The 13,916-nt window shown below is 39.8% G+C and overlaps 1 protein-coding gene across 11 annotated transcripts in view; it reads left to right on the top strand.

Annotated features, from left to right (window-relative positions):
• Positions 1-13,460, top strand: part of LIMCH1 (LIM and calponin homology domains 1) — a 318,608-nt gene extending 305,148 nt beyond the window's left edge. For 6 of the 11 annotated variants that reach the window (XM_084900375.1, XM_084900380.1, XM_084900379.1 and 3 more), the window contains 4 exons: positions 549-635; positions 2,487-2,595; positions 5,196-5,298; positions 10,549-13,460. In XM_084900375.1, coding sequence (XP_084756501.1) covers positions 549-635; positions 2,487-2,595; positions 5,196-5,298; positions 10,549-10,574 — 325 coding nt within the window. In that variant the 3' untranslated portion in view covers positions 10,575-13,460. The remainder of the gene's footprint in view (positions 1-548; positions 636-2,486; positions 2,596-5,195; positions 5,299-10,548) is intronic. The other 5 variants (XM_084900385.1, XM_084900384.1, XM_084900383.1 and 2 more) reach the window with 1 other exon arrangement.
• The last annotated feature ends 456 nt before the right edge of the window (positions 13,461-13,916 follow it).

Here is a 13,916-nt window from a genome sequence, read left to right as displayed (position 1 = left end):
AACCAGCCACACCATTCTGGCTGGGGACCACTGTGCTCTGTAGATGCCTACGACATAGCCGTTATTAACTGTTGTGAGCACTGCCCCTTGTCACATGTCCTCAGAATGAATGTATTGATGGGGGGTGGGAGCTACCCCACTGGAAAATACCTCCTTGACGTTCTGCCCTTTATTTCTGGGCTCTCTGCACAAACTTTTCCCTAAATCCCTACTCACCTTGCCCCTCCCCCCCATCTATGATTTTTATACCTAACTCAGCGTGCAATTTTAACTAAGCAAAGAACCTGGCAAAAACAAAGATGAAACGCTATTCTGGCTTTTCCATTCAAGAGCGCCAGCCTGCTCTGAACTATACAGCCATTGCATGTATCCTCTTTGCCAGACGGATTCACTGTGTTTGTTCTTTAGAAATAATGACCTCTAGGACACTCTGTGGTCTTTCTTTGGTTATCAGGGAAGTCTTTTATTTCCTTACTAAAATGTCTTCTCTTATAGGGTTGGGCTTCTCTCTCCTTGTCATAATGTTTGGCTCCTTTACCACGTTACAGGAAAAGCCCTCGAGAGAACTTCCAGGCGGGGCACCTGTCCCCCTGTCCTCCCACCCCTCCTGGCCAGTCGCCAAACCGGTACAAGAGGTCAGCAAGCCTTTCAGAGGCGGCTTTGTTTGGACTAGAGCCTGCCAAGCATAATTTGAACCAAATTAATGCTTGCCAAATGGTTTTGAGAAGTTTGTCCATCAAATCTCTTTCAACACACACACACACACACACACGCACGCACGCACGCACGCACGCACGCACACACACACACACACACAGGCAGGCGGAGGGAGAAAGCCAAGTGCATGACATTGGCACGGCTGTGGCCAGGGGCCTTTAATTATATTCTGTGGAAATTGCAATCTAATAATAAAATCCACCAGACAGTTGCCGGGCTCCTCAGCCGGCGCCTTCCCCTCCAAGATGGCTAGGTCCTTCTAGGCTGATGGCTCTTACAGAGAACCAGGCGGGGCCGAGCCGCAAAACTGCATCCTTCCTTCCCCTACTCAGACTCTCTAAGGAGGGACGTTAATTGGGCTCCATGATATCCTTAAAAGCTGCCGAGTTCCCATTCACTGGGGAGACCAATTACTGAGGAGTACTCCAAGGTTTCTTGGATTTAGACATTTCATTTGACTACTGGGTAGAGGGAAATCCTAATAAATAGGGTTTGCTTAGGGCAACTCTTCCTCTTTTTTGTTTTCTCCCTTTCTGTTTCTGCTGTCCCTCTGTACCCTGTTGGCTTCTGAATGGCATTGCACATTTTCAAACTTCCTGTGTAATTCCAAGCACTTTCCAGAGGATAGGCACTGTTGCCAGCTGATCTTAGCTGTGGGCAGGCCGCCCCAGAAGGCAGCCAGCTTGTCCCTCGCCTGGTATTGGTCTGCTGGGTTTGATTTTTATCCACTGGCAGGCACTGTGCTGGCTGCTGGGCTAGGGGATACAGAGATGGGGTCCAGGCAGCCCATGCCCTATAGGGGCTTACAGCGCCGAGAGGATGCCAAGTGTCCAGTTTATAGTAGCGGAGTTTACACTGGAAGGAACAATAGAGATCATCTAGTGCAGTGGTCGGCAAACTCATTAGTCAACAGAGCCAAATATCAACAGTACAATGATTGAAATTTCTTTTGAGAGCCGAAAACCAACTTCTGGGCATGGGCCACGAAGTTTCAATCACACTGTACATGAGCACCTGCTCATGGTGTTTTGTGGTAGAGCCACATTCAAGGGGCCAAAGAGCCACATGTGGCTCAAGAGCCACAGTTTTCCGACCACTGATCTAGTCAAGCCCTCTCATTTTGAAGGTGAAAGAGAAACCCAAAGTGAGTTCTTTACACCAGATCCCAGAACCTAGGGACAAAGCAGGGATCTGATCCCATATTGGCCTGTGGCCTGTATCAAAATTGCCTCTCTATTTTTATAAAAAATAAAAAAATAAAAAAAGGATTTCTTAATAGGTAAAAGAGACGCCCTCATGGGCCAATGAATCAATTATAGAAAATTTTAAAGCAACATTGAAATCTTAGTAAAGCTAAATTTGATGATGATCTTTTAGGGCTTATATAAACACGTGATGGATACATGGAATCATTTCAAGGCATTTGATCATTGTGGTTGAATAAACAACACACACTTCTTGTATCCAATAACTAAAGCACACGCGTACGCATGCATGTATACATGCACTCCAGATTCTCTGCCACAACGGAGGCCCATTGTGTTTAGTCTGGCGCTTGTTTGCCAATTATATCTAATGCTCCATTGCTGCTCATTATCAGTAATTGTCATTTCACTCACGAGATAAACATTTTTTAAATCCGTGTTTTCTTTTCTTTTCTTTTCTTTTTTTTTTTTTTTTTTTTTTTTTTTGCATGAGGCTACATGTTTGTGTATTTCACCAACTATTCTAAATGGGCGGTTTCATTGTTACACATGGTTTTGACCTAGGTCTATAAGTGGGAAGAAGCTGTGCTCGTCCTGTGGGCTTCCGCTGGGGAAAGGAGCTGCGATGATCATTGAGACCCTCAATCTCTATTTTCACATCCAGTGCTTCAGGGTATGTATCCATCCCTCTCTTCTCTGAGTACATGGTGTCCTTTGGCATCGCTCTGGGCTGAGGCATACATGCCTCCTGGAAACCCTGGTGGCCTTTCCTCCTGGGTGTACAGAGTGTGCGTGGAATCCAGCCTTCCGGAGGAAGCTCTCAGCTCCCATGCGTTCCTCTGGGATGTCAGCTTAGAAGTAGCAGAACAGGTTTGTGCAGTGTGTCTCTGTGAAACAGGTTTTGTTGCTGAAGAGCTTCTATCTGGCAGGAAGCTGAGAATGCTACCCTGGGAGGGCCGTGATACTTCCACACCTTTTAGGGCATGTGAATTTATTGGGAAGGTAATATCCTGGCAGCTTCTCAAACTCTTGTGACTTAATGTTGAAAAATTTTCTGTCAGTTCAGTGTGGTTAGAGCTAGTGGCAACGTTGAATATGTCTGTGATCCCAAACTAAATAGCACTTCCTCTGAGAAGCTGTGCTGCTCCCCCAGACTAAGTCTCTCGCCTTTGTTACAGGGCCTTACAGAGCCTTTCATGGTCCGTACCACTCACTGTTGCCTTATTTATCATGTCCTTTAATAAACAATCAACTCCATAAAAGCAGGAGCCATGTCTGCCTGGCTCACCACTATTTCTTCTGCATCTAGCAGACACTATGTCTGTCAACATTTTTAGATGAATGAATTAATAAGTACACTGAAAATGAGGAGGCTTAGATTCTAATCCCAGATTTCCTGCTATGTACGTGATTTAACCAGTTATACCTGATTTATTATAAAATTTATAAGTTGGCCTCTTTCAGTATTTCCCATCTTTTTTTCCTTCTTTTTTTTCTCATAGACATCTTTCAAATTAATACATAATTTTTGAAACTAAACCTTCTTCCTCTGATAAGAGTCATTTCTTTCTCTTTATAATCCTGATGTGCTTTCTTTGTCCTTCTTGAATTTTGTTCTATGTCTTGTTGGAAGATTCCTCAGCTATAAAGTACACTTGCATGGAGTTAAAAGAACTCCCACTTTACTGAGAAGCTAAGGGGAAGTAAGTGAAGTTGTCCCAGGATTGAATAGCATCAATACTCACTGGGAAGCAAATCTTGTCTTGGACAAAACACAATATGGAGAGTTAATGAGACTCAATTTATCAATATTCTCATTGGAGAATTAACCAAGATAATGCGTGTCTTAAATGGTCTTGGAGTATTTTGAGGTTCAAGGCATTTACATTTTAAAATCTCATGGCAATGCCAAGATAATATGTTCCAACACCAGAGTTTGTTCTCTGAAACTTTACCAGAACTCAAAAGAAAGAGGTGGCAAAGAATTCTGCAAGTTCTCAAGAAACAAGAGACTCCCTTTGTAAGCTGTCAAGGCCTTTATTCTCTCTCATCTTTCACTTCCTGGTCTGACCTGCTGCTTTAAGATACATACCTGTGCCATGTAGATGCAACTTGTGGCATAATTTGGTTGCAGCCTCCCTCTGTCCCCAATGACCTTAGAACATGAGTCTGAGGCTGGCCCTCTACTCCTGAGCTCAGTCCTGATCTCCTGGCGTGAAGCTGGCATCAGAACCAACCCCTGCTGCCGCTCCTGCCACTCCTCTGGTGCACCCAGCACAGTCTATCCCGCAGCTTCTGTCTACACTCAAGCTGACTTAGCTGAAGGAAGTGCCATTCTCAGTGGATTTGTTATCTGGGTGTCACTGCCTTTAACGTGGAAAGATAAGGTAAATAGCTGTTTCCAAGGAATTCTGATCTGGCAGAACTTACCAACACTGCTGGAAAGCATTTAGTGATTATTTACAGACAAGTTTTCATTCATAATCTGCCAACCATGTGTTTCTTTAAAATCACTAGCATGTAATCTGTTTAAAATGGTTCATAGGTCAAATATATGGTGACAGAAGAAGGTTTGACTTTGGCTGGTAAACACACAATGCTATATAAAGAGGATGTATTATAGAATTTTACTTTTGAAACCTATATAAATTGATTAACCAATGTCACCCCAATAACTTTAATTTAAAAAAATAATAAAATGGTTCTTCCATCTTGATTGAGAAAAGGCATGTGATAGAGGTTAACAGCATAGGCTTTAGGATTAACCCAACACCACTTAGTGGGTTTACAACTTTGGACAAATCAGCTAACTTCTCTGAACCATCATCCTCTGTAAAATGCAAGAAGTTACCATAAAATGCTAAAAGTATATTGTTGTTGTCAGTTCTTTTGTAAAAAATATATATATATATAATTGATTTCAGAGAGGAAGGGAGAGGGAGAGAGAGATAGAAACATCAATGATGAGAGAGAATCATTGATTGGCTGCCTCCTGCAGGCCCCCCTACTGGGGATCAAGCCCACAACCCGGGCATGTGCCCTTGACCTGAATCGAACCCAGGACCTTTCAGTCCCCAGGCTGGTGCTCTATCCACTGAGCCAAACCAACTAAGGCTGTAAGCCAGTTCTTAGTGCAGCATCTAACACATAGTAGATGCTCAACAAATGTGGTGGTTGTAAAAGTGATTATTGCGCTATTTGTGTAAACAATAACTAAGCATCATAAAGAGATTCCTTATGCAGCTTATACCTTCTGCTCTTCCTCCCCTGCAGTGTGGAATTTGTAAAGGACAGCTTGGAGATGCAATGAGTGGGACGGATGTTAGGATTCGAAATGGTCTTCTAAACTGTAATGATTGCTACATGCGATCCAGAAGTAAGTACTGGGGTGAAATACCTTGAGATGAATGAGTGCAATAGCATGCCTTTCTAGGGCCCATTGGAGGAATTCAATTATTTCTGCCCATCAGCTGACACTCCTACTGGGGGAAAGATCTGTTAACATCTAGATAAAGGACGAAATAATGAAGTAACCCCTTAATGACCACTTGTTTCTTATTAGAAGTTACTGCTTGGGTGTGGCCAAATTCTTTTCATCCTGAAGTGCATTAATACACCAGTAGATAAAAACTGTGGGCCAAGTTTGAGGCATTGCCTGAGCTCACCATAGAGACTTTGGTGAGGTAGAAGGCAGATAGAAGGTCTGTAAAACACTGTTTGCTTGCCGAGGCATATCTTTAGAAAACCAGCACCATTGGGGGGGAGGGGTTGAAGTGGGAAGAATGGCTCTCCATTGTTCATTAAATCAAGCACCAGCTTCTCCGTAGCTGCATGTCCTACTTTCAGGAGTTTCATGACACAATATGTTGTTGGTCCCAACTAAATTTAAAGTTCCTAAGAGGCCAAATGATAGGTTCTGCTCTCTGTGAACCCCTGTCCTCGTCCAGGATACCTGAGTACATAGTCAGGCTTAACAAGTGTGTGCTGTCTCGAAGCTCCCTAGAGCAGCCTGCCCTGGGATCCTGGATCTGGGTTTCCTGCCATAGAAGGGTCATGTTGGCTTGTGGGGCACCAGGGGGTGCTGTTGCCTAGCTGCTATTTAGAAAATCTGAAAATAGCCATGGCTAAACCTCTGAATCCAGCCTCACTCACCACTCCATCATATAGTCTCCTGGTGCCTGACCTATATGGCCTTCTGGTGCCTGGCCTAGACAACAGGAGACTCATCTCTGAGAATTCATTGGTCAGAAACTCTTTCTTTAAAAAAAGGGGGTAGAGGAATGAAGAGATGGTGTTTGAAATACAAGAATGTTTTGTTATTTCTCCAAGTAAAGGAAGTGACATTTTTATAGCTTTTTTAATATGAATCTCTAAATCTACAAGACTAAATACTTTAAGAATAAAAATTGAAATTAAATTCTTTTATAGCTGTAGGTTTAGTATAAACTGAGGAATAGCTGCATTTTTTAGTAAAATTATGTGAAATAAAATTTAATCAAATCCAGGTGATTTTTATCTATCATAAACATTTGACTTCAGGCCAGAACAGTTCCAACTTAGAGCTGAGCTGGTACCATCAAACTGGCCTATTTATATTACATATTATATTTTTATATTATATGCATATATATCTTATGTATTTTACCAGATATTATATATAATATACACATGCAACATCTATGTTATATATTATATGTTAATACCATGTACATAAAGCATATATAAATATATCATGTATAATACATTTACATATGGTATAAACATATAATATTGAACATGTAAAATATGGTATTAATAGTATTATATATATATATATATTCCATGCACACACAAATACTTATATATTGTACATGTGTAATGTATAATATATTTTTAACTGACTTTTTTTTCTTTATACATTAGAAATGAAAACTAAGCCTTTTATTCCCATTTTCAAGGTGATTCTATCATCTATAAATTATGCTTTTTCTCAGCCAGCTGGGTGTGAACCATGGAACCAGAAGAGGGCACTGTTAGGTTGCAGGACTACTGGGCCAAATTTGGAAAGCACTGTAAATCTAAACTTCTTCCATAATTTAAGTGTTTGAAGGATGCCAGCAGAAAGCAAGCAGGAACCCACTTCTGGGTGACAGTAACCTGTTTTCATCCAGATTTTTATTTTAATTGAGAAGTTGGATGATTCATTGTCATTTCTTTTGGAAATTAGCTTTTCGGATCTAGGCCAGGAATTTTTTTCCTATGGATACAACAATAAGGGGCATTAACTGTTTTTAATTCCAAATCTAAAGACAAGAACTGTGGAGTTAAGAAAATGATTTGGAGGTAGACTAAAGATAGAATTTTTTTCCCTTTGGTTATTATATATATATATATATATATATATATATATATATATATATATATATATATATATATGTATAAAATATATTTTATTGATTTTCCACAGAGAGGAAGGGAGAGGGATAGAGAGTTAGAAACATCGATGAGAAAGACACATTGACCAGCCGCCTCCTGCACACCTCCCACCGGGGATGTGCCCGCAACCAAGGCACATGCCCTTGACCGGAATCGAACCCTGGACCCCTCAGTCCGCAGACCGATGCTCTATCCACTGAGCCAAACCGGTCTCAGCTGGTTATTTTATATTTTAATGCAGTATTTTACTAGGATTTTTTTTTTTTTTTTAGAATGCTAAGATCCTAAGAAGAAATAAAAAGTCTTACTATCTCCCTAGACATTCAAAAATAAATAAGTAAAAGTTATAAGGGGTATCAGGTTAGAAAAATTGAATATTTGAAAAGATACCAAATTAAAAGTAAAAAAAACAAAAATCCAAAGTTAACCACTGTAATCACTTTCTACTAATTGCTTGGGGAGAGGGGCAGAATGTATGTTTGTGTAGGTGTAGACACAGACACACACACAGATGCACATGTGTTGGTTTCTATTTCACCAAGGTAATCACATAATCTGTGTTCTGCACTTAGTTTCCCTTGCTGCTGTTTTTAACTTAATGATATATCTTGACAGTTTTTCCATATAACATGTCCTTCCTCCTCATTCTTCTCAATGGGTTTTCAATCGCGGCATGCAATCCCATTGTATGGACTTACCATATCTAATTTAAAACTACATCTCCATGAATGGGCATTTCAGTCATTTCCAGTTTTCTGGTATTATTTTTTATAATGTCCGGATGAACATTTGAAAGTATTTCCTCAGGCTAGATTGTGAGCAGCGGGACTGCAGAGTTAAAGGGCAGGTGCTTTCTCATTGTCAGACAAATTGCCCTACTACCTCCCAGAGAGCGCTCCCTCCCTGTGGAGTGCATAAGAGCCCTTGCTCTCCATGTCTGTCAGCTCTGGGTGTCATCAAACTGTTAAATTTCTGCTCTGCTAGGTGCTTTGATCTGTATGTCTTTAATTGTAAGTGAGTTTGACCACCTTTTCATACGTGTATTCGCCATTTATATTTCTTTGTCTATTAAAAAAAAAGTACTTCTTTATCCTTTGCCTATTGTTCTATTAGCACTTGACTTACATGAGTTTTTATAAAGACATTTTTCTTTTATATTTGCTGCTTGTTGCGTTTATCATTCACCTTTCTACTTTATGATGTTTTTTCATAGAAAAGATTTTTACTTAGGTAACTTAACATATCTTTTTTTATTTGTATTTTTTATATATATATTTATATATATATTCTGTGTTTTGTATCCTACTTAGAAAAGCTCTCACTGCTCCAGTGTCATAAATGTAGCTGAGATTTCTCCTACGATTGTTTTTTGTTTTCTTTTTCACATGTAGATTTGTGACTTCAGGATTGTATTTTGGGGTAAGAAATGAGCTAGATATCCAGCTCCTCCCCTCGCCCCATTAGCCGATTGTGTGACTATAATTTAATGAATAATCCCTTTTTTCCTCACTAATTTGAAATGCCAGCTTTCTCATAAACTAAGTTCACATGTCTATTCAGGTCTATTTCTGGATATCATATGTTTTATTGATCTATTTGTTATCTCATGTCAAACAATTTTAATTATTATAACTTCACAATATGTTTTAAAACTGAGTCATGATGGCCACCTTAACTCCAATTATTTTTTCTGAATTTTCCTAACTCTTCCCTCATGTCTAGTTTTCCAGATAAATGTTAATATCATTTTAGGCTATACTTGAAGTCCACACATCACAGGGAGCATGACCAGCACTTCTGAAAATACTGCTTTTTTTTTGTTGGTGTCATAAGAAAAACATACATGCTAGGAGTGAATAGGTGGAGGGGATAATAATGAGCTAGAGAAATATAAATACGCTTGAATTGGTTGACTATATCCCAGATGCAATAAAAGAGTCAGAATGGAAAGAAATAGCAAAAAATCATTTTTCTTTTTTTCTTTATTTGATTTTGATCTGAGTTGAGAAGAAGGGAGATGGATAGATTCGAGGGGTGGTTTACATCATAGGCATTCTAAGTGAAACAAAATAATTTCATTGTATGGAATAATAAAACCTGAATATATAATCCTATTCTCTTCAAGTAACTAGTCACATTCAAATGAAATTTTTCTCTTGGAGAGGAAAAATAGCATAACAGCATATTAAAATGCAATTCCTAAAAGCAATGTAAACAGTTTTTAAGTTCGTATGTAAATGGCGATGGAAGTGCAAAACAAATTACCTGTCAGGGATCGAGCCGGCACATGTCTCACTTGTGCCATTTGTGCCTGGGCGTTGGGTGACGGTGTCTCTGTGTCTGCTCCATCATTCACTCACATGAAATGTGTTTAATGCAAAATCCCTGGGGTCTTTTCCAACGTTGCAGTTGCCTCGTCACAACTGGAGTGCCTAAAGTGAAGGAGAAAGTTTGTGAATCTTTCAGTGGGAGATAATGGGACCCAAACTATCCTTCCTAGATAGGGTGCCAGATGAGAGAGAGAGAGAGAGAGAGAGAGAGAGAGAGAGAGAGAGAGAGAGAGAGAGAGAGAGAGAGAGAAGATGCACAATTACATATTTTTTTGCCCTCTTAAGTTTGAATTTCAGATAAACAATGAATCACTTTTGTAGGCGTATGTTTCAAATATTGCATGTTCAGGATTTAGCATTACTATATCCCAAATGTCATATGGATAGACACTTAGGCTAAAAATTGTATTTGTTGTTTCTCTGACATTCAGATTTTACTGAGTGTTCTGTGTGTTTTCATTGCTACTCTAGCAATCCTGCTTCTAGATCATGTGTCAAATCCCTCCCGTTGCAATGTCTTTATTCTTAGAGAAACCAAAACCTAAAGAAACTGAGAGAAGATAGAACATTTTCTTGCTTATTTGCCAAGAAGGCAAAGTAGAAAACCGGATGGAGGACATATGGTAGAGAGTGAAATCCAGAGAATTTTACAGGGCATGGGAATCTCTTGGGCTCTGGTAAAGTTCTGGGGTGGCGCTCAGAAAGGTAACACCAATGCTGCTCCTCCTGAGACCACACCGAGCGGGAGGTGAAACACGCTTTCCCCCCTAGAGGAAAGAGGCTTTGGCAGAGGCCATAGCTAATTTGGGAAAGTTTTTTGCATCTGAAGCAAGAAGCATTGATTACTTTAACCAAACGTCGCTCTGATTTCTTTATCACAGGTGCTGGCCAACCCACAACCTTGTGACGTGGTTTTCAAGACCCCAGATCACTCACCACTTCTCTCTTGAGAGTGTCCCCAGGCAATTGTTTAACAGAATCCCATGTCCAGGGGCTCCTCAGCATTCATCTAATTTCTGAAAGGCTATTCTAAAAGGTGGTATCTGTTCTTTCATAGCGCAGTGTTTGTGTTTTTCCTGTTTGTTGTTTTACTTTTTTCTTTTTTTTCATTTGCACAATATAAACAAAAGAATATTGAACTTTGATGATTCTGGCTAGTTCAAAAGAAGGTCTTAGCATGGTCGGACAGGCTTATGGTTTAAAATGTGTTATTCTCTTCCTTGCGGAGTTGGTGAGATAGATGATTCAATAAACCTGTTTTGTTTTAGTATTTCTAGGAATTAAATACTTTGTGTTTACAAAATTGAGCTGCAGAAAGTGCAAGACATGCCAATTTGAGACACGGGGGTCTTTTAAGACAGGAGCTTACAAGTAATGCATTTCGGATACTAAAAACCACATCATATAGCTCTGAGCTATAACATGTTTTTAATGCAATGGCACTAGTCTGATAATATATACTGTAATCCTGAAACATTTATGTTACTTACCTTTTGAGGCAGAAGTCATACCGATAAATTATTGCACCGTTAGTATTAGGTTTAGTGTGCTTGGAAGGTTATGTCCTTGATAAGAGTCTGGTCCATCAGATAAAGAGAACCCTTGCCATGTCAGCTAGGCTTGCCCTCTGGACATTGCCCAAGGGTAGGGGAACCCAGAGGAAGACATTTTGGTCATCATTTCCAAAGTCCTCCCCAAACTATGTGAGGAAGTTTGATCTTCAAAAGCGTGGTGGGCCCATGCCAGCCACCAGGGCTTTGTTGCTTGCTTCTCTCCAGACTCTACATTCAATGAAAGACTCGACATAAGGCATACGGAAACCCTCATCGAGGCCGGTCCTTCATTACGTGAGACCACTGCTCACCCGTACCTGCCAGGTCTCCTTGAGGGCACAGGTGTCTGAAGAACAGCATGAAGTTCATCCTCATAGAATCCGAATGGCAGGTGATGTGAAAAGCCACTGGAGGGTCATCAGCAAGAGCCTGCAGGTCACATGTGCGCTGCCACCCTAAGGGACACCTGCTCTTCCTCTTCTCCTACATCACCGACTCTCTCTGCTCTCAAGCACTCTGAACCTTGCTCATGGAGGCCTTCGGAGAGGAACTCTTGTGGAGAGCGGCTTACTTCTTAAGTCCTGTGTTCTGTCTAGCTGGCCAAGAGGGGAATCTAATGACTAAGAAGCATCATGTTTTCAATCTCCAGGCTGTTTCCTTTAAGCCTGGGGAATGGGTGACTATTTATTCTGCCTTGAAACGATGGCAAATAAGTGAAGAGGACCTTTTGTGAATGTAGACTGTGGATATCCGCCTAATAGATTCCTGTAGTCATTAAAAAAGACCAAGTAGATGTTCTTCTGTTACGTAAGCAATAATTTTTTTTTCTGTCCTATTGCGTATGGCTAGCAATTATTTATTTACATGCTAGATGGTTCTCTTCATGTGGGCTCCATATAAGTGCAGAAATTTCCCTCAGCCACTGGAGGTATTTTGACCATTTTGTCACTTGGATGAGCTGCGGTTAGATTGAAATTCACACATCACTTCATTAAAAAAATTGTGCCTTAGAAAATGCAAAGCCGTTGCACACAGTATGAATTATGGATGCAGTACATTGAAGAGAGATGAAGTCACTTCCAAGTTCCCAAGACTTCTCCTGGAGGTGTTTGCTGTTTTACAGGGGAAAAAATAAATAAAATTTTAAAAAAAGAAAAATAGAAAACATTAACCTGAAAAAAAAAGTTTTGAAAATGTACAGATTAAGTTCAATATTTTGATTAACCACCTGCATGTTTTATTAAATATTTTGATAATGTGATGTTTACACTTTGCATGATATTAGCAGAGTACTTTACCAGAAATAATGCACAAAAACATGTACAATATGATCATTCATAAGCGGTTTTTATAGGATACTTTTTACATGTGGAACTCCATCCGTTATGTAGGGATTATATGAATATTGCACATTCTCTTCTGGTTTCACAGACCCATTTATACACATTTCTTAGTGAGACTCATTGTACATGTATTGAAGCTAGAATCGAGTCAAGAAAAATAAAGCCCATTCTCTGACTGCGAGATGTGCTTTCCCATAATGAACAATAGTCACCAGCACAGAATAATCTCCAACATTTTCTAAATTCTAATTGCCAACTGTTTCTATTTATATATGATTTATATTTCATTTGGAGTCTGTTACATGGCAGCTCAGGCAGACTAGAGCTTGTTTTTTCCAAGGCAGCATAATGAGTATGATCTATTTCTTTTCAAATAATCTTTGAAATCCCAGGAGAAAAAAAAATGCTCTGCTCTGTGGAGCTACTATGTAAATGTGTTTGCTTTAAAAAAAAAAAATGATACAAGTGAGTGATTTATTGTTCCCAAGGAAGTATGTCTGATTTTTCCCCCTCATACTCCAAAAGCCAGTCCCTTCTCTTTCTTAAGAAAAAAAGAATGGGTAACTGTTATTCACGAGCAAACTTTCATGCCATTTTCCCATTCTTTCTATGTAGTGGTATTAATGCAATGCATAGTCTAGTTATCTATACACAGTGTAAGACTTAACGAGCTGAAATGATCCACCTCATGTGTGAGTCCGTCCAAAAGAGGTTACTGTTCTGGGTGGGCCAATGTTCTATATCAGTTTCACTAACCTTCATTTAAAATATTTATTCTAAAATGCCTCTGAGAAATAGTAAAAAAAAAAAAACAAATAAAAAGTTGTCTAAAATGCAACAGCTTTTATAGTAAATGTACATTTATAAATAAAATACTCAAATCAACTTTGTATTCCATTGATGTTTCGTTTGTTTTTTGGAGGGGGCGGGGATGTCAGGTTGGTTTTCTGACTTGGGGAAGAGAGAATCAAGCTTTCTACTATAGCTTTTGGTCTAAGGTTCCATAGTCAGATGACCGTAATGATGCATATTTGCATATGCATATTATGCATTTTTTAGTTCAACTCAAATTTACCAGCTAATCGCAGGATTCACTAAGGAATTGCCTTCAAACACCTTGAGATGAGGCACATAACCAGGAGAGTCCAGGCAAAAGCCAGTGGGAATGATCTGAAACAACCAAATGTTGGTCACCTTCCAACACTGGCTAGAGAAAACAAGTCAAGCACATGGCTGAGCTTTTAACATGGCTGTGTTCTGCTACTTTCCCCAGTGCTGCCCCAAGGTTCCCCTCTCACTGTACTCTCTTTCGCAAGGGTCTTTTCCCCCGTTGTTGAATCAGGGCATAAATGT

Source organism: Pipistrellus hanaki, assembly GCF_964339955.1.
Source record: "Pipistrellus hanaki genome assembly, chromosome: 1".
NCBI classification, from domain to species: domain Eukaryota; kingdom Metazoa; phylum Chordata; class Mammalia; order Chiroptera; family Vespertilionidae; genus Pipistrellus; species Pipistrellus hanaki.
The sequence above is the reverse complement of the archived record's forward strand: the minus strand, read 5'-3'. Positions and strand labels throughout refer to the sequence as shown.